The following is a 21,010-nucleotide window of genomic DNA, read 5'->3' on the forward strand; positions in this document are numbered from 1 at the left end:
TAAACGTCATGACTGAGAATGTCTGTTCACATATGTAGATGGATCTTGAAAACGCCTTGAAAATTCATCATGCAGTGCTCCTAACATGGATTACCTGTGCCGGTGATCAGCTGATGGTTTGACTTCTTTCAGGGTTTTCATGTCTTCGAGATTGTTGCTGCCTAGTTGCCTTGAAATTAATTGCAAATAAAAAAAATATAATCTACCTACCTCAGTTGTGAAAAAACCACACGTTCGACAGTTTTTCGGCTTGCCATTGCCCCGACTGCTTTGTTGTTGAATCAAGTAAAATCCTAGGTAAGCGTATATTGTGCGTGTGAACGTTGACATGAAAAAAAAAAAAAAAAATTATATAAAAGAAATATATATATATATATTTTTTTAATTATCATGTAAATGGTAAATGGCTGCTTTTTTATATAGCGATTTTATCCAAAGTGCTTTACAATTTGTTACTCACATTTTACCCATTCACTCACACATTCACACACCGACGGCGGAGGCAACCATGCAAGGTGCCAACCTGCTCATCGGGAGCAATTAAGGGTTAAGTGTCTTGCTCAAGGACACATCGACACGCTGCCCGGGAGGAGTGGGAATCGAACCGGGAACCTCCGGATTGCCAGATGACTGCTCTATCTCCTGAGCCACGGGCCGGTCAGAATCATCCCGCGGGCCGTATTTGGCCCGCGGGCCGTACAATGCCCAGGTCTGATCTAAATAATAATAATAAATTATAATGAATGCTTAACTACCCCTAAGTTACCCTAACCAGACCTAGACCACCTCTAACTCTAACCACTAACCAGACCTATTCCATGTGGCACTTTAACACTGATCTCAGAATGTGATTTTATATAATGTTTTTATGCAAGCAGATTGCAATCAGTGTGTACTACTACTAGTACTACTGTGTGTTCTGTTTACTTAGTTTACATAGAATAAACCGCTGCCAGACACAGCAGAGAGAGAGAGGACAGACATGACAGAGAGGACAGACACAGCAGAGAGAGGACAGACATGGCAGAGAGAAAGGAAAGACACAGCAAACAGAAGACAGACAGAGTTCAGCGTCGTCTCTCTGGTCAGAAACAACGTCACCACATCCGTAATGCTCTCTTTGATGCATACATTGGACCATGTCTACACCAACATATACTGTAGGAGCAACAATACATTGGACCATGTCTACACCAACATATACTGTAGAAGCAATAATACATTGGACCATGTCTACACCAACATATATACTTCCTGTGTATCACTTGTGCCGCCGACTCAGATTCCCCTAGGTTAAAAAATAAATATGCAATTTAAATCAGAAAATGTTCCATGTTGACTATTTCTGACAAGTTTTTTTCCATTAACTAAAAATAGACAAAAATGTCATCCGTTTTCGTCGACTAAATCTAGACTAAAACAAAAAAGACAAAATTGAGACAAAAACTGACTGCTCAGACATTTAGTTGACTAAAACTGACTAAACGAAAAATAAATGAAGATGACTAAATATGATGAAAACTAAAAAGGAGCACTTGACACATGACTAAGACTAAAACTAAAATGAAAATAGCTGCCAAAATTAACACTGCTGGTAGTTACTCAATACCCTTGGTTTTGAAACGTTGAGGTACTGTCTCATGCGGCATTCTTTGGAAGAGCGCTTGTCTTCTGCTGTGCGGAGTAACAGGAGGAACTCTGCAAAGGTAGGTGGGTTTCTCTTTCTCTGTTCTAGCTGCAGCTCGGTTATCATGGTGTTGTCCCAGCAGCCTCTGATGAATTGTCTTAGAAGTTGCTGATCAAGGTCGGTTGCAGCTACTCCTCCTCTTCTGTAGGTGGTATTCAGCATCACCTGTAGTCGTGGAAGGTAAGCTGAAGGTTTCTCTCTATTGTTTTGCATTGTATGGAGGTACTTTGCAAAAAGGTCATCTCCATCTTCGACGGTTCCGAAGGCGGAGTCGAGGATCTCCAGGTACATTCCTGGAGGACATTCAGGTGTCAGGTGTCTTATGATGTCAATGGCGGGTGCCATGAGGCTATCTAGGAATTTCCGGGACTTGTGTAGATCAGACAATTTTGTGTCTTTGAGAAGAAGCCCCACATTGGAACGCCATGTCTCGTAGTCCACTTCTCTGTCGGGCCGAGGTCTTCGCCCAGAGAAGAGTCTGAGTCTCAGTGATGCTTGGCTGTGCATGGCTGAGTCTTCGCTTCGCACTATGTGCTCCACAATCTTCTTTTGCACCTCAGGTGGGTTGACATCGGAGAGTTTCAGAGCAGGTTGTGCATTCTCTTGAGAGCGCGCTGGTGAAGGAGACCGGCTGTGCTCTAGTCGGACTTGCTGCTCTGGGATTGTTCTGGGTGAGGGGCTAGCTTGTGTTGCAGCCCCCGGAACATGTTGGTCTGCCATTTTTAATAATTCCCCACCTGTTTCTTCGTCAGTTTGGGGTTCAGGATCGTTCAGGGTGAGGACGTCGCCGATGGTGGAGAGTTCTCTCCTAAGGACTTCCGTGAGGTTTCCGCCACTCTGTTTCGCTATCTCCTTTAGGTCTGAGAGATAAGTCTGTGTAGCCGTGTTGCTGACTACAGGTACATAAACGATGGCTAAGTCTCTAATGAGGTAACTAGCGTTGGCCGTGTCTAGTCGGTAATGGGAAAGTGTAGCACTTGTGTCACTAACAGTAACAGCTGTTCACCACGGGCACAGTTCTAGGTTCGAATGAGGAGAGGAGTAATATGCACAATTAAAATAATAGTAGACCAGAGACAGAGTTATAACAATGACCGGTATTTTATTCTCAAGCGCGCTAGCTAGACAGTTACAATACATACAATGAGGTAGAGTGAAGTATCCTTTTTTAGGTTCTTTCATTAACCACTCCTTTCGGGAGGGTTAGTTCGATATCAAGTCCTAGGTTGATTGGATCAACACATTAGGTTTGGTTCAGACGTCTCTGAGGTTATCTCTAGCTAAAAGCTAGGTTCAAGGTTGGATATTGGATCTATCCTTTTATCATCAGTAAACTCTATATCAGTTTATCATTAGTAAACACTATATCAGTTTATCATTTCAATAGGTAAATGTTTAAACATGTTAATTTAAACCTTGAATGCAAATACCTTATTAGGTGAAATGCACCTTTAAACTCTTCCCTTGAAGGTGAAACACAAACAAAGTACCAATAGAAATATTCCAGGTTATAGGAATGCAAATACCTTATTAGGTGAATTTACCATTTAAACCATCTTTCAACTATAATCAATATGTCATCAATGGGATTCAGGTATCTTACTGGGCGTATTTACCCTTTAATTCTCCCTCTGATGTAAACAGCGACTCCTACAGTTCGGTCGGGGCGCCTGCTAAGCGTGGATAGGACCTGAGTGGGATAGTGTGATCCTTCCACACGCTACGCCCTCTCAGGGAGGATCCGCGCTGCCAGGTGAAAAGAAGTGGTTGATTGGCTGGACATGTGTCGGAGGAAGCACGTGATAGCCTCCACTCTCCCAGATGATCTGACTGTGGGGGGTATGTGCGCAGCGACCAGGAAGGGGATTGGGAATTGGCATACGACTAACATTGGGATGGGAGAAAATCGGAGGAAAAATGGAGGGGGAAAAAGATCAATAAAAAAAAAGAAAGAAAAGGATATAGGTCAGTTCAAACCTTGGAAGTTCTTATGATTCAAGTTCAATCAGTTCAATCCTACCGGACTGTTGGTGTAACAGGAGTTGAGCAACAGGGGTATTCACATCAGGCTGGCATTAGCCTTGAGCTATATCAGAGGTTCAGTGGGTTGGCTCGCCATCTTGTATCGGTCCGGCACACCGCCTCGTCCCACGTGGGCACACGTGGTGATGGGTGGTCTGGAACTGCTCCCAGGGTGGAACGGGGGTGCTGGAAAAACCTAAAAACCTGGCCTGCCTCAAGCAGGCATTCAGAAAATAAAAGCTATTTACCATCTTTTATCGCTTCATCATCCTTTCATTGCTTTCAGAATGAATAATCAACCAGGCTACTTTTAGCTATGCCAAGATAACGTAGGCTACCTTGTCATGGCACGTGGGAATATCATATGTCCCATGCTAATTTAGGCTAAAGTGCGCTAGCATGTGGAACGTTCCCCACGTTCATATTAAACTCTCAAAAACATTCAAAATGTACAGTATATAGACCTTGTTCTTATCGTACAGCATATCAATACAATTATAAGTACTTCTGAAATGGTTTCTTTCTAGTTTTCATTTAACCAAATTGGCTTGGAGCTTCACTAGCATGACTCAGAATGAAGCTACGTTAATTAGCTTTAACGTTATTAGCTTGTAGCATGGAGCTAACCATTTTGCATATTCGACAAATGAACAGCACAATGTTGATGAAACTCACCAAAACCGCAGGCTACTTTAACTGCAACGCTTCTTCGGTTTTGCAACTGGGGTAATCTTTTATAACTGTTTGATAACTGTTTTTATCATGCTATTTCATCTCGGCAGCAGCAACGTTCAGCTGCGTGTCGATCTTTCATCAGGCTGTAATCTCGTCTGCGTAGTGCAAGTCTCACCTGCCGCAAAGCAAGGCATGGCTGTCGTGATATCTATCTACGTCATGAAGTAAATTAAAAGGCAGTGCTGTAATTCAAAGGATTTGGTACCCAATAATATTAACTACTTATGTTCTTACATAATAGCATTAACTATTTATGTTCTTATTCAATGGCATTAACTATTTATGTCCCTATGACTAAATAGTTATGAATCTGAAACCTGGGTTACATGACCACATGTGGGGACCAGGGCTAAACCAATTAAGACTGTCAGGCCACCATTATAGGGCATGGGATAACCCCACAGCAGGACTAAATACTGGTGCCTCCATATTATTTAAATACTGGTGTCTGCATATTATTTAAATACTGGTGCCTGCATATTAGGGACTATGTATGCTTTCTTGTATATAACTTACCCTTTATTGTGTATATATATATATTTATTTTATTTATTTAACCTTTATTGAACCAGGCAGGTCAATTAAGAACAAATTCTTATTTACAATGACATCCTGGTGAGAGGACAAAAGGGCCTCTCGGAGGGTAAAGGACAAATGGAAAAATAGAAAGAAAAGAAAATGATAAAAAGAAAAATAGAACAATCCAGTGAGTATAAAGCCCTATACTACCTAAACCCTATATTGAAGTAACGACAGCACTGGGGGGTTGGGGGCATAGCGAGCTGGGCAGCAGGTCCATTCCAGGGCCTGTCTGGGACCTTCACCGCAAGGTGAGGACTCCTCCATTGTCCATAAGCTAACAATAATGAGTTAAGCTCTTTATCAGGTTTACTGCAGCCACCCACCACACATTGACACAGCCCCAGGTTTGCATTTGAAAATGTACAAGAGGGTTTCACTTTTATTAATGTGCCTGCAGTGCAGTTCATGTAACCTAAACCTTTCCTAAAAGAGTTGTTCGCCCAGGTGTTTGTTGGTGTCCGTCTCCACCTGCCTCCCTCCCACTGCCCCTCTCGCCGCGCCGCAGGACTAAGTCTTCTCTGGGGGGAACCGTAGCTGCAGCCATGTCGTTCTTCGTGAAGCAAATGTTGGGCAGTAAGTTGAAGAATATGACGGGCGGAGCGGCTGAGGGAGAAGGTGAAGCGGCAGCGCCTGGGAAGGAGACGCCGGAGTCCAAAGGCATGTCCAGAGAGGAGTTTGAGGAGCACCAGAGACAGCTGGCGGAGGAGAAGTGAGTAAGAACATCACATTACAGTCAAATGTATTGTCATCTGCAGCATAATTATGAAGAAAATTATTATTGTTAAAAAGAAGACCATTATTATTATTGTTATTATTATTATTACTACTACTACTACTACTACTACTACTACTACTACTACTACTACTACAACTACTACTACTACTACTACTACTACTACTACTACTACTACTACTACTACTACTACTACTACTACTACTACTATAAAGTATTCTGTATTTTATTATGACGAATAATAAATAAACTTGAAACTACTACTACTACTCATTTAATGTGTAATACTTTTCATTGTTTGTTAGATAGAGCTTGCTGAAACAAGTCCTAAATCGAATGTATTATTATTATTATTATTATGAACTCACAACAGGAACTTGTAATGTAAACGGTAAGATAAGATATTCCTTTATTGATCCCCTTGAGGAACTTCGGGCATCATAGCAGCATGGGGGAGGGGGGAGGTACAGGTATGGGCAGGGTAATAGTAGAAAGACATAAATATAGGCAATACAATTAGATCTGACTATAATATATGAGAAAAATAAACAGTGCAAACAAAGGTGCAGATGAGGATCTGTATGCCCTATTGGTTATATTATACTTTACTCTCAATAAATATAGGCAATAAAACATTTTATCTGAATATATACAGTACTATGAGTAAGAGTAAAAGTAAACGGTATACACAAGGTACCCAAACTGGCATGATATAATCAACTTGTGAGAAATGAAGTCTGCCTTCAAGTCTAGTAGTTCGTTTACACATGGACATTGAAACAGGTCTTTCTGCATATTATTATTATTATTATTATTATAGCATTTTATGCATTAACTCTTGTGCTTCACTAGAGGGCAACCTAGGTATTAGTGTATGTATGTGTTGACATGCGTGTGTTTGTTGGTGTGTGTATTGTTGGTGTGTGTATTGTTGGTGTGTGTGTGTGTGTCACACCATGTGATATATTAATTAGCCTAACCAGCTTGATTAGCCTCCACATGTTCTCCAGCAGCTATAGTAGCTCGTGTGTGACACTACTGTTTACAGAGTGTCAGTCATGCTGGGCAGTAGGTCATTCATAGATTAGGGACTCAGAGTAATTGACACCAATTATAGCCCCTGTTGACTTCGATTTCAATGTGTGTGTAGGTGTGCATACATGTGTGTGTGTGTGTGTGTGTGTGTGTGTGTGGCTGAGTATGTGCATGCGTGCGTGTGTGTATGTGTGTGTGCATGTGCATACGTGTATGTGTGTGGCTGAGTATGTGCATGCGTGCATGTGTGTCTGTGTGGCTGAGGACGTGCATGCATGTGTGTGTGTGGCTTCCTGTTGCGTATGTATGACGTGTGTATCGTGGCAGGAAGGGAGGCTTAGGGAGAAGCTGTAGGTGAGGGTTTATTTTCCTGTGTGGCTGAAGTTAGCCTGAGCAGCAGATTAGGGTCTATGTATAATAAGCAGAAAGAGCTCTGGTCTAGCTGCTAGACAACCACTATTAAACACATCTCTCAGCAGGTAACTGGGGCAAGAAAAACAAAAGGCTAGGTTAACTTTTAATCTCAGGGTAATCTGGTTGTGTTGGGTCATTCAAATCAAGACAACATGCAAAGAGTCACTGACTAAACACGATCAATCGCTCTACAGAGCTCTATAAGTGGCCTTCTGATTTGTTCTCACAATGACGGATCTAGGGATTGTGTTTGTATTTTTTTTTATTTTACACAATGAATGAGTGACCAGGGTAATATTCTGTATTGATGCAGGAGATGGTCTATATCTATATAATAGAACACTATGGAGACAGCAGGGAGTCTCAGATTAGATTAGATTTAAATGTATTGTCATCATACAGCACAGTACAATACAACAAAAAGAAGTTTGGCATCCTAGTAATCTCATCCTAGTAATACCACAAAGAACAGATATCACCTAGTAATACCACAACAAACAGATAGCGCCTAGTAATACCACAAAGAACAGATAGCACCTAGTAATACCACAAAGAACAGATAGCACCAATACTACAAAGAACAGATAGCACCTAGTAATACCACAAAGAACAGATAGCACCTAGTAATACCACAAAAAACAGATAGCACCTAGTAATACCACAAAGAACAGATAGCACCTAGTAATACCACAAAGAACAGATAGCACCTAGTAATACCACAAAGAACAGATAGCACCTAGTAATACCACAAAGAACAGATAGCACCTATAATACCACAAAGAACAGATAGAGCCCAGCCTAGTAATACCGCAAAGAACAGATATTTTTTTCTTTTCACATGGCGCTGCTAAGACCGGCTGCCTCTCTGTGCGCTCCGTCGAGACTGTGCTTACTTTTGTTAATATTTATAGTTTTAAGAGTTTTGTTTGTACCAACGGTTGGTGCATTTAATGTGTATGACCGTCAGTCACTCATAGACATTGGATTACGGGAAATTTACCAACTGGATTACTCTCTGGATCAGCTCACCGAACAACAACAATGGCCTGCTGAGATCTTGAGGACAATGGGACCAGACCTCCTCGGCCCACGTAACAAAGGAACCAGGCGACGAGGAAGGAGAGCTGGCGTCCGAAATAGACTGAGATACAGGCGACACAGAATGCCACTGCCCAGCATATTGCTGGCCAATGTACAATCAATAGACAATAAACTGGATGACATCAGAGCAAGGATTCAATTCCAAAGAGATGTTAGAGACTGCAATGTTCTCTGCTTCACCGAGACGTGGTTGACGCCGGACGTCCCAGACCACGCCATTCAACCAGCCGATCACTTTTTCATCCACCGCAAGGATCGAACAGCAGAATCCGGGGACGTCCGGCGGGGAGGTGGGATAGCCTTCATGTTGAAGGAGCTTTCGAACCACTGCTCCCCCAACCTGGAGTATATATCCATCAAGTGCCGGCCTTTCTTTCTCCCAAGAGAGTTAACGTCGGTCATCCTGGTTGGAGATCCCACCATAAGCAAACACAGGCGACGCGCTGTCCAAACTCCACGACGAGGTAAATAAGCTCCAAGCAGCTAACGTTGATGCTGCTATTGTGGTTGTGGGTGATTTCAATAGCGCCAACCTGAGAAGAGTATTGCCGGACTTCTACCAGCATGTGACTTGTAACACCAGAGACGGTAACATTTTAGACCATTGTTACTCGCAATTTAAATGTGGTTACAAATCTCAGGCTGCCAGTGGATTCGGCAAGTCGGATCATGACGCCATCTTCCTTCTTCCAAAATATAAACAAAGTCTCAAGCGCGCCCTGGTAGTCTTGCAAGAGGTGCAGAAATGGTCTGTGGGATCAGAGGAAACGCTACAGGCTGCACTTGAATGTACAGACTGGGGGGTGTTCCGAGATAACACAGATAACATTAATGACTACACAGAGACAGTGCTGGACTTTGTTTGTACTTTGGTGGAAGAAACAATCCCCACTACCACAATTAGAGTTTACCCAAACCAAAAGCCCTGGGTAGACAAATCCGTCCGTGAGGCTCTGAAAGCATTTACCTCAGCCTACAACGCCGGGCTTGTGGCAGGCAACATGAATGACCACAAGGTGGCGAGATGCAACGTGAGGAGGGCAGTGATAGAAGCAAAGAGGCCGGCAATGGGTTCTGCTGAACCGTTTAAGATCTGGGGTCGGTCGCTTTAAAGCATCATTAAAGAAGTGGGGCCTGGCAGACAGCGCTGCATGTGAGTGTGGAGACCCTGAGCAGACTGTTGACCACATCCTGACCATCTGCCCCCTATACAAACCACCCTCGGAAGCCAGCCTCTTTGATGTGGGAGTTAAGGGCATGGCTACAAGATACAGAGTTGGACCTCTGACGTTACACAAAAGAAGAAGAAGAAGGGATAAAATTGAACTTCAATATGAACAGGCTGACTCTAGAGCTATGTGGCAGGTCCTCAGAACGATAACAGATTACAAAGGCACCTCCCTCAAGCTGAACAGTGACAGCTCCTTAGCAAATGATCTCAACACCTTCTATGCGAGGTTTGCCTACAAATCCACTGCAATGGAGGGGGGGGGACACTGCTGATGGAGACTCAGTGTTCAGGGTAAAAGAACATGAGGTGAGGAGGACCTTTAACACAATGGCGCCCAACCACGGAGATCTCCGTGTTCCGATTCCACCTGTTGTGGACAGAAGCACGGATATATCTGTGGCAAGTTTTTATTGCTTTTATTCCATTTTAATAACCTATTCAAGGTCGCCGAGTGGCACTGCAGATTTACCCTACTCTTTGAATTCGCCAACGTGCAATACCGGCCAGATCCTCTTAGGGGCGCTATCGCGATAATAGAGTGTTCCCTGTGGCAGAAGTTGTCTTTTTTTTTTTGGATCTCTAATGTAGTTTTCTACTCATCTGAAGTGATAGCTATTGTCTGTTGCACGGGATACGTTTTGAATTGCGGATTTCACTATGCAATAAGGGGATTTATCATCAGCCAATGGACATATCGATCTACCAGATGGCGATCGATAACGGGGAAATACTCGAGGGGATCCAACCGGCTCATGGTAAGATCTTTTTCACATAAATTACAGCCCGATCGAGACTTGTTATGATACGATACGATCGGCCTATGTGGCTAGTTAGACGAACACGGTTATTGGTAATCAATAATAAGAAACTATGTCCCCCGCCCCCCCCCCCTTTCATGCATACATGCTTGAGGATCGTGCCGATCATATGCAGTTTGAGTTTTAACTGTAGCATCTGTATAACGGAAATGCCATTGGATATAACGTTAGCAGCTATTAGCCCTTTATCTAGCCTTCCAGAAAATATACTAGACCAAATCCTGTATAACGCTTATATTCACGGCGCTATAAAATGAGAAAGTATTGATGAATTATTTTTTTCTTTAAGCCATTTCGAAGGGACGGTTTATGGACTCAATTGACAATGAGAATGGACAGATAGCAATACTATAAAGTATAGATTTAGCTCTACAAACAGCCCCACGTCTGTTTACATTCACTCAATCACTCAAATGCTGGCAGTTCGACTAAATAGACACTTGTCAACCATCATTCACCCTGACCAAACAGGGTTCATCCTGAATAGGTTTTCCTTTTTCAATGTCAGACGCCTCCTCAACACCATGTATGCTGGTCAGTGGTCATAGTAGGACCAGTGGCGCTGCGATTTTATCACTTGACACACAGAAGGCGTTCGTTCAGGTTGAGTAGCCTTATATGTTCGAGTCACTGCATAGATTCAGGTTTGGTGATACATTTATATCCTGGGTGAAGCTTATATATGCCAGTCCAACATGCTGGCAGCATAAACTCTGTCAAGAGTTTTACATCTGGAATTATAAGAATCACAGAATCAAAAAAATTCACTTGCAAAAACCTAAGTCTGCCAGTATTTAGGCACTACTACTGGGCTGCCAATGTTAGGGCCCTGTTGTACTGGCGGCGTGAATACTTTGGGCAACCAACATGTCCTTCCGCGTTGCTCTGATTGGCCAGCGATCGGCCAGCCCTCTACGCTCGTGTTCCCCCTACGGTAGGGTGACCAGGTGTCCCCCTTTTGGTTGTACTGTCCCACCATTTGACCAAATGTCCCGCGTCCCTCATATTGAGAGGATGTCCCTCTTTTCGAAGCAAAAAAAAACATGCGTCTAAAAGCCCCTCCCTACAGACAGTAAACGTAGCAACCCGCCTCTTGTCCACACACATTGCTCTGATTGGTTATAGTACTTTAGCGTGCTGCTTACCTGCTTGTGACGTGACTGAGACTGAGTCGTGCCGCTACCTCATATCGCAAATCTGATTGGTCAAAAAAAACACAACAACATTACAAGCGAACTAGTTCAAGATGGAAAGCAGTAAAAAGAAACGGACCTGCAGTTACAACCAAGACTGGCAAACGACACATGACTGGGTGAGGCAGATGGCAGGCAATCCGCAGCAGGCTTTCTGTGTTTTGTGTCATAGTTCGTTTTCAATTGCGCATGGAGGAGAATACAACTTGAAGCGCCACAGTGGACGTGAGTCTCACTTGAAAGTGGCTCACCAAAAAGAAACATCCAGATCTATGTATACTGTAACTGAGGGGTACAATTCCCTGACTGTATTGATAAGTATGGTATCATTAAACCACTACCGCTTTATGTACTTTAACTACTGGCCACACAGTACATGATATAGATATGATGAACACTTTCCCACCATGAAACCAAGTCCACACAAATGTATAAATCGAATATTTAATATATAGCAAAGGGTATATACAACGTTCACTTAATGACATTTATGATTTGAATGCACTTGTAAGGCAAATGAGTATTCGTAGGCAAATCAACATTGAATGTCCAATCTCTGGTTACGCAGGAAGCAAGTATACAACCTGGTTCTTTAGGGAACTATAGCGATGGTACTTAATGGTTATAGCTGGATAGACTAAAGGGGGGTCCTGCTGGTTGTAAGTCAGTAGGGGGGGGGGGGTTAGGAGAGCCGCCGGCGATATCCCATCTGGCCAACGATTTCTTGGGAGAATTCAGAGTGCTGAACACGGTGCCCACAGAACCTTGGTCCACAGATGAATACAGTTGGGCCCTCTTGTAGACGGTAGCTGCCGGTCCACAACGAATAGACGTGAGGCGACCTCACTCGGGGTAGAGCGCCGTCTCACCTGGACTCCTCTCGGGGGGTAGTTCCAACACTCACCAGTGTTGGCTGTTATCCATGGCATAATCAAAGCACCCAAAGCAAGTAGATAATCCAAGCCGTGTAGGGCTCGCCGTCGTCCGGGTAAGGTAATCCAATGTGCAGGTCCACTCGTCCTAGCCCAGAACTCCTCGGATGAAAGCACCACACGTGGTCTGCCCAGCCTGGTTAAGACTCTAGATAACGCGAGGAAACGATGGGGGTACTGCTCACTTTATAACTCTAACCGAACGATGCACCATACATAATAGACTATTATTAACTTAATAGAAATACGTCCCACTCGACGGTATAGTGCCAAACTATGACAATTCAACTATTAATCCACACGATGTCTCAATGCCATTCTGAGGCCAAGTTGACCATACTGCACCACACGTGTATCGTGGGTGAGGCTTAACGTCTTGCCACTAGGTTGGAGGGTAAAGAACTAAGGGCTAAGGGACTAAAAGAAAGTTCTACTTTACTTGCGCCATATATATATGCGCTGTGAACAAATAGTACCATTCGTATTTCGGCAGACGTATTCCTACGCGGAACCGGGGCTAGTAACGACATGTTCGTCGGCACGATTGAACTTGAACCAATGGGCTTGGCTGCTGGCGCCAAGTTCTTGTCCAATGAGAGAATGAAACTATTATGGGCTGTTAGTAGACTAAAGGGATATTCAGTGTATATGTACAAGGAATATACAAGGGATATCAAACGATATACAAATACTATTAAATATATATCCATAAATAAATATATATATTCGGTTTAATCTGATCCTTCACAACAGCCGCCCCCTAATTAGTCCCACCTAATTAGCTAAGCAGAGACAGATTAACCGCACTGTCTACCACTCAAGGTCCGCTGTAAGGGTCAGTCAACTCACAAAGTCGTGGGGTCATGGTCGTCATCGATAGTGTCTGGGAGTCTGGGCAGTTCTATTAGCCTCGCCACGGGTCGTGTGTAAGTTCGCCCTTGGACGAGCACCTCAGCTGCTCGGACCTTGCCATCGGCACCGGTGATCACTTTGCTTACGCGGCCAGCCGGCCACATAGCTCTGGGTAGTGACTGGTCGATAATCATGACGACTGTTCCTTCTGTCAAATTGTCTCTCTCTTTTACCCACTTCTGGCGGGTCTGTAGAGACGGTAGGTAGTGGAGTAGAAAGCTGTTCCAAAACTTGTCAGCTAGTACTTGACTGTACCTCCACATTCTTCGGCCGTTCGCTTCTTCAGGCCTGTACATTGTCTGGGGTAGCGCGGGGTCCAGCCGCCCCATCAAGAGTGTGTTGGGGGTGACTGGGTCGACATCTGCTATATCACTGGAGACGTAGCCGAGGGGCTTGGAGTTCAATACTCCCTCGATCTCCGTGAGGACTGTCATTAGGACTTCTTCCGCTACAGTCTGGGCCCCAAGCACGGCGTACAGGGCTGTCTTTATAGAACGTACTTCTCGTTCCCAGGTTCCACCGAAGTGGGGTGCGTTCGGGGGATTAAACTGGAAGTCAATCTGGGATGGAGCGAGGTGGGTCTTAAGTTCTGGGCCCATAGCTTGGAAGCTCTCTCTCAGCTCTCTTTCTCCGCCTTTGAAGTTTGTCCCGTGATCAGACAACAATGTAGACGGTTTTCCTGTCCGTGATGTGAATCTTCGGAAGGCCATAAGGAATGAGTCTGTGCTCATGGTTGGAAGGAGTTCGATATGTATCGCTCTGGTGGTCATGCATTTGAATACAATACCCCACCGCTTCTCGGTTCCTCTTCCTTTCTTTATATACAACGGGCCAAAACAGTCCATGCCTGTGGAGTGGAATGGCTTGTCGCCGAGTCGGAGGCGACAGGGAGGTAGGTCAGCCATCCGGGGTATGCTGGGCTGCGCGCGCCACTTTCGGCAGTCTAGACAGGTTCGCTGGAAGCGTCGCACCGCTTCTCTTCCTTGAAGTATCCAATAGCGACGTCTGATCTCCGCGAAGACTCTCTCGGCTCCTGCGTGGTGCACATCCTCGTCGTATTTCTTTATGATCAGCTCTGTGACCTTGTGTCGGCTGTTCAAGACTATCGGGTACTTAACGTCATCCGGTAGGTCGGGGGCTCTCCGCAGACGACCACCCACTCTGATGAGATTATGGGCGTCGCTCTCGGGTGCCAGGTGGAGCAATCTGCTGTCTGATGGGACGGGCTTTCCTCCCTGTAGACAGTCTAGCTCGTCGGGGAACGAGTCTCTCTGGGCTCGTTGTAGTAGAAGAAGTTCTGCTTCTTCGTAGTCAGCTGCTGAAATGTCGGCAGTGGGCTGAATCTCTGGGTGGTGCCACAGAAATGTCTTTAGCTGCGCACTCTGTAGGGTAATGCAATCATCTATGTTGGGGTCTGTGGAGGCGACTGTGCTCAGTCCACAGAACATAGGTTTCTTGTTCTCAGCCTCCTCTTTACTCGCTTCCCGTGGGGTGGGCGTAGGCCACTCTTCTTCCGGGAGCTTGAGGAACTCTGGTCCGTCACTGTAGATGTTGCGACGGGTGAGGTCATCTAGGGACATTCCCCGGGTGATGACGTCAGCTGGGTTGTGTTTGGTGTCCACATACCGCCAGCTCGCTGTTTCTGTTAACTCTTGAATCTCGGTGACTCTGACTCCCACGAAGACCTTGTATCTGCATGAATCAGACTTGATCCATGTGAGTACTGTCGTGGAATCTGACCACAAGATTGTTCTGTGCACCGGAATGGTGAGTTCACGTTGGATTAACGTGGCTAGATGTGCTCCTGCTAGGGCTGCGCAGAGCTCTAGACGCGGGATAGATTGTTGCTTTCGTGGGGCTATTCTTGAGCGAGCCAGGATGAAAGCGGTGTGTATCTCTCCTCCCTTCTCTTGGGCACGCAAGTAGGCCACCGATCCATAGGCTACTTCGGAGGCGTCACTGAAGACGTGTAGATCCATCTTGCATGTCTCTGGCCTCACTGTGGGTGGGAAGTAGCTGCGGCGTATATTGACGCCTGGGAGTGAGCGGAGCTCCGTCTCCCACTCTCTCCATGTGGAGGCAAGGGGTGCGGGTATTGGGTCGTCCCAGCCCTGGTCCTTGTCCCATAGTGCTCGTACAATCATCTTTGCCCTGGTGGTGTAAGGTAGAATACATCCCAACGGGTCATATTGTCTGGCGAGTGTTCTGTACACACTCCGTCTGGTGGTCGGTATCGCCGTCGACCTTCCCTGCTCCGTGGTCAGGGGTTTGTGTCTATAGTGGAGCGAGTCTGTTTTGAAGCGCCAGACTAGTCCTAGTGTCATTTCTTGGGCTTCTCCTGGGATGGTCGCCATCCAGGTCTCGCTGCTGGCAGCCTTGTCCGCGGGGGAGAGGCTGCGCAATACGTGCGGGTCGCTGCTGGCCCACTGCCTGAGATCAAAGCCGCCTTTGATCAGGGAGGCGCGTAGCTTGAGTAGGAGAACCTCGGCTTCTTCTTGAGTCGAAACGCTTTGTAAACAGTTGTCCACGTAGAAACTGTTCTTCACACTGTGTCGGACCTCTTCATCTGCTGCTGGGTCCTCTGCGACGTGTTTCTGTAGTGCAAATGTAGCACAGCACGGGCTGCATGTGGTTCCGAAGGGGAGGACTTCCCACTGGTAGATGGCTGGGTGCTCATCTCCGATCCTCTCTCTCCATAGGAACCGCAGCAGGGGCTTGTCCTCCTCCACTAGTCTCACCTGCAGGAACATCCCTTTGATATCCCCGCTGATAGCCACCTTGTCCTGGCGGAAGCATAGTAGCACGCCTAGTAGAGAGGGGCCGAGTGTGGGGCCGGTCAAGAGCTCTTTATTCAGATTTTGGGATCCGATCTGGTAGCTGCAGTTAAACACAATGCGATCCTTGCCGTTGTGGTGGACCTTGTGGTGCGGCACGTACCATGATTCGGTCGTCTGATCGGCCTCTTCAATGTCAATCTTTGTCACGTGTCCCGCTGTGATTAGCTTCTCAATCTCAGCGCGGTACACACTCTCTTGAGCGGGGTCTTTGGCTAGGCGCCGCTCTGTGTTCAATAGATACCGCTCCGTAGCGTCTTTCTTTGCGTGAAAGGTGGGCATTCCCTCTCGCCTCAGGAGTGGAGTTGCGTATCGCATCACTCCGCCGACTGTGACTCTCTTTGTCCCTTGCTCGAGGAGGTTTATGGCGTAAATGTCTTCTTTAGAACGAATGTCTTTCTTTTCGTTCTTAAAGGGCATTGTCTCTAGTGTCCATAGCCTCTCGACATGCTGCAGGAGAGTGGTGTCTTCTTCTGTCACTCTGGAGTGGAGGCAGCTAGTGGCTGCTGTTCGGTTGAGAGATTTAGCGAGGGGGCCTTGTAGTGTCCATCCTAGGCGGGTCTCGACTGCTGCAGGACAGCCTCTGGGTCCTGTATGGACCCGGTCTATCGGGACTATGAGGTCTGCATGGTCGGAGCCTATCAGCAGGGTCGGGGTGGCGCCGTCTATGAGCGGGATAGGTAGTTGACGCAGGTGCACATATTTATCCATCAGCTTGGCGATGGGGTAGGTGTACTGTGATAGTCCTATTTCTTGGCTGGTGAAAGCATTTGTAATCCTATACCGTCGCTCTGGCTGCCCGCTTGCTGCGATAGTGAAGGAGACATTCTCGCCTTTTATCGTCTTTAAATCTCTTCTTATTGTCCGAATCGTCATTTGGTTCTCGCTCCCCCGCAGTCCCAGCTGGGCCGCAGCGGACGCGAGCAGAAGGGTCTTCTCTGACCCGTCATCAAGGACGGCGTAAGTGTCCATGACTTTATCTTGGTAGCTCAATGTTACACGGACTACCTTTAAGAGCACTTGGGCGCCGCTGCTGCTGGCAGGGTCAATGTACATGACACTTGCCTTGGTGCTGCTCGATGGTGCAGGTGCAGGCTTTCTTCTGTTACTGTCGTGTAGGACATCTAGGTGGGCTCCGTCACACCGACTGCACCTCTTCTTTAGGCGGCACTCGGCTGCCATGTGACTGCGCGCACATCGGTAACAGCGCCTGTTGGACTTTATCCATTGACTCACTTCTTCTGCATTCATCTTGGTGAACAGGTCACATTGTGACAGCCAGTGTTCCTTCTCGCAGTACGGGCACACCATCTTCCACTTCTCTTTCCTCAAGGGGGTACTGTGGTTCTTACTGCTCGGTACTGATTCTGATTGGTGCATGACAGTCACCGATCTTCTTCCATCGTTTATTCTCCTGGGTCCCTCTCTGGAGCTTGGTGTGCTCCGCACGAACGTATCCAGTCGTAAGCTGCTGACTTCTCTCGCCAGGAAGTCGGCTAGATCGAGGAGGGATGGTTCGGGACCGTTAGGATCACGGTGGTCTCTCTGCCGCCTGAATCGCTCTTGTCTGGCGGGTGGCAGCTTCTCTAAAATCCTCTCGACGTTAGAGTTGGCGTATAGCTTGTGCATACCCTTTTCTCGTTGCGCTCCCAGCATCCCTACCAGGGACTGCACTTTTATAGACAGGTCGTCTAATGAGCGATTGTCTGTTGCTGGGGGTAGGCGGTCAATATGCCTTATCTCTTGGATTACGTAATCCCATATACGTCCATATCTCTGGTCCAGCGCTGCTAGAGCCGCGGTGTATGGGGTTGTAGAGGTGGCATAGGCTAGCGCTATATTGTGCGCTCGGGGTACTTTCAGGTGCTTCAGTAATATTGCATACTTGTGGCGTTCGTCAACGACATCCACCATCATTGTCTCTAAGCACATCCGGAGCTCCGTGTACTGTGCTCGATTCTCATAGGTGAAGTCTGGAAACGTCGGTGTGCCAATGTATGACGCCGTGGATGGCTGATACATCGGCGAGCGTTGGGGGAGAGGCCTCTTAGGCGAGTCTCCTCTTGCGCCTCTCTGTGGGCTGGTACCGGCAGGGTACCATGGCCCGCTGGTCCAGGTGCTATTCCTCGGGGCTGGTCGTGCGTCATGCTCACCCGTGAATAGAGTCGGGGGTCTGTAGCGCAGCGCCGCGGGGGTATAGCCTGGGCTGTACTGGACCTCCTGGTCCGGTGGAGTACTGTGCTGTCGTCGGGCTTGGTTCTCCTCCTCTCCCTCTTCTTCTTCTATCAGGTCCTCTAGATCCTGTAGTCGTTTATTTAGCTTCTCCGCAGTGTATGCCGCTCCTTCCTTGTAGCTGGGTCTCGCTTGGACCGGTCGGGGAAGGGGGTCTGCGGGGGGTATAGGCTTGGTCTGTTGGTCAAGTTCAGGGTCGCTTGCTCGGTTAGGAGACGCTGCCCTTGACTGTTGTCTCGACGAGTTCCTTGAACCCCTGGCGGAGGGAGAGGGTGTTGCCTTGAGGATCAGCTGCTCCATTAGCTGCGCTTGTAACTTGTCGCGCTCGGCTTGTAGTCTGTCGCGCTCGCCCTGTAGTCTGTCGCGCTCGGTTTCGCGCTGGATGAGAGCGAGGTCGCGCTCTGTTTCTCTTTGGGCACCGGCAGCGGCACGCTGGGTGTCTGCTCGGTCTCTTGCCATATTCTCTTCCGTCTGAAGGCGTCTCATCTCCAGGTGTATGCTCTCTTCTTCGCTCCGTTGCTGTGTCTGGAGTCGATCGCGTTCACCCTGAAGTCGATCGCGTTCACCCTGGAGTCGATCGCGTTCGGTAGAGGCTGTCAGGCTGACGAGGAACGCCTGTGATAGCATCCTCTCCGCTTCGCTGGGGGAAGACGGTTGTAGAGGTGAGCCGCTCCTGGCTGTACTCGTTGGGGAGTCCTGGAGCTCTATCTCCTCGGCGCTCTCCTCCTCTTCTTCCGTGCAGAGTTCTCTCTCTGTAGGGTTGTCTTCCTCCCGGGGCTGGTCGGGGACTACTTCTTCGGTATTGGCGGGGGGTAAAGGCATGTCAGCTCCCTCCTGGTCCCCACCGTGAGCTTGGTCAGTTACATTAGAACCCACTAGGGCCTCTGTGGTCGGGGTAACCTGGTCGTTAAGGTCAGACATAATTTTACTTTCTACTTTTACCGCGTTTACCGTTTGTAGAAGGCTAGGTAGTTGACTGACAGCGTAATCCTCTAAGTACTGAGGTGTCTGTCGTCTGCGCCGCGGGCGTTCTACGTTAGGAGGACCGTTTCGTGGAGTGTTCATCATAGGCCATTTCAATATTAATAACACTATATTAATATTACACTAGTTACCCATCCGGTTCGAAGGACCAATTGTAACTGAGGGGTACAATTCCCTGACTGTATTGATAAGTATGGTATCATTAAACCACTACCGCTTTATGTACTTTAACTACTGGCCACACAGTACATGATATAGATATGATGAACACTTTCCCACCATGAAACCAAGTCCACACAAATGTATAAATCGAATATTTAATATATAGCAAAGGGTATATACAACGTTCACTTAATGACATTTATGATTTGAATGCACTTGTAAGGCTAATGAGTATTCGTAGGCAAATCAACATTGAATGTCCAATCTCTGGTTACGCAGGAAGCAAGTATACAACCTGGTTCTTTAGGGAACTATAGCGATGGTACTTAATGGTTATAGCTGGATATACTAAAGGGGGGTCCTGCTGGTTGTAAGTCAGTAGGGGGGGGGGGGGTTAGGAGAGCCGCCGGCGATATCCCATCTGGCCAACGATTTCTTGGGAGAATTCAGAGTGCTGAACACGGTGCCCACAGAACCTTGGTCCACAGATGAATACAGTTGGGCCCTCTTGTAGACGGTAGCTGCCGGTCCACAACGAAGAGACGTGAGGCGACCTCACTCGGGGTAGAGCGCCGTCTCACCTGGACTCCTCTCGGGGGGTAGTTCCAACACTCACCAGTGTTGGCTGTTATCCATGGCATAATCAAAGCACCCAAAGCAAGTAGATAATCCAAGCCGTGTAAAAATAAATAATAAATAATAGATTGGATTTGTAATGCACTTTTTGTTCGCTGGGATCCCAAAGTGCTACACTACATGGTTAAAACAGTTAAAAAATAGAATAAAATAGTTATTAGTAAAACAAATAAAATAAAATACAGAATAAAAATAGAACATAGTTAATTAAAAACATAGTATAAACAGACAATTTAAAAACAAAGCGCAATAAAATTTAAATAAAAAGCTAACAGTCAAAGGCCTTTTTGAACAGGTAGGTTTTCAGGCCTGCTTTAAAAGAGTCCAGGCTCTGTGGTGCCCTCAGCTGGATGGGGAGGCTGTTCCACAGGCGTGGTGCAGCCGTGCAGAAGGCTCGGTCACCCATGGTGCAGAGCCGGGTATTGGGGACCTGAAGGAGCAGGCTACCTGCGGATCTGAGGGTGCGGGTGAAGGATTGTGGAGTGATGAGTTCCTGAAGGTAGAGGGGTGCGTGTCCGTTTATGCAATTATGGGTGATCGTAAGGATTTTGTAGTTGATCCGGGATGAGACGGGGAGCCAGTGTAGTGTAGGGCTCGTGTAGGGCTCGCCGTCGTCCGGGTAAGGTAATCCAATGTGCAGGTCCACTCGTCCTAGCCCAGAACTCCTCGGATGAAAGCACCACACGTGGTCTGCCCAGCCTGGTTAAGACTCTAGATAACGCGAGGAAACGATGGGGGTACTGCTCACTTTATAACTCTAACCGAAC

At 46.8% G+C, this 21,010-nt stretch overlaps 1 protein-coding gene across 1 annotated transcript in view; it reads left to right on the forward strand.

The window, feature by feature from the left end:
• Nucleotides 1-5,568: 5,568 nt before the first annotated feature.
• The window catches only part of cplx4c (complexin 4c), a gene marked incomplete at both ends in the record, with an annotated part of 36,724 nt that continues 21,282 nt past the window's right edge, over nucleotides 5,569-21,010 (forward strand). The window contains one exon of the mRNA XM_084328019.1: nucleotides 5,569-5,735. Coding sequence (XP_084184145.1) covers nucleotides 5,569-5,735 — 167 coding nt within the window. The remainder of the gene's footprint in view (nucleotides 5,736-21,010) is intronic.

This window comes from Notolepis coatsorum (assembly GCF_963971535.1).
Source record: "Notolepis coatsorum genome assembly, chromosome: 13".
Classification (NCBI taxonomy): Eukaryota; Metazoa; Chordata; class Actinopteri; order Aulopiformes; family Paralepididae; genus Notolepis; species Notolepis coatsorum.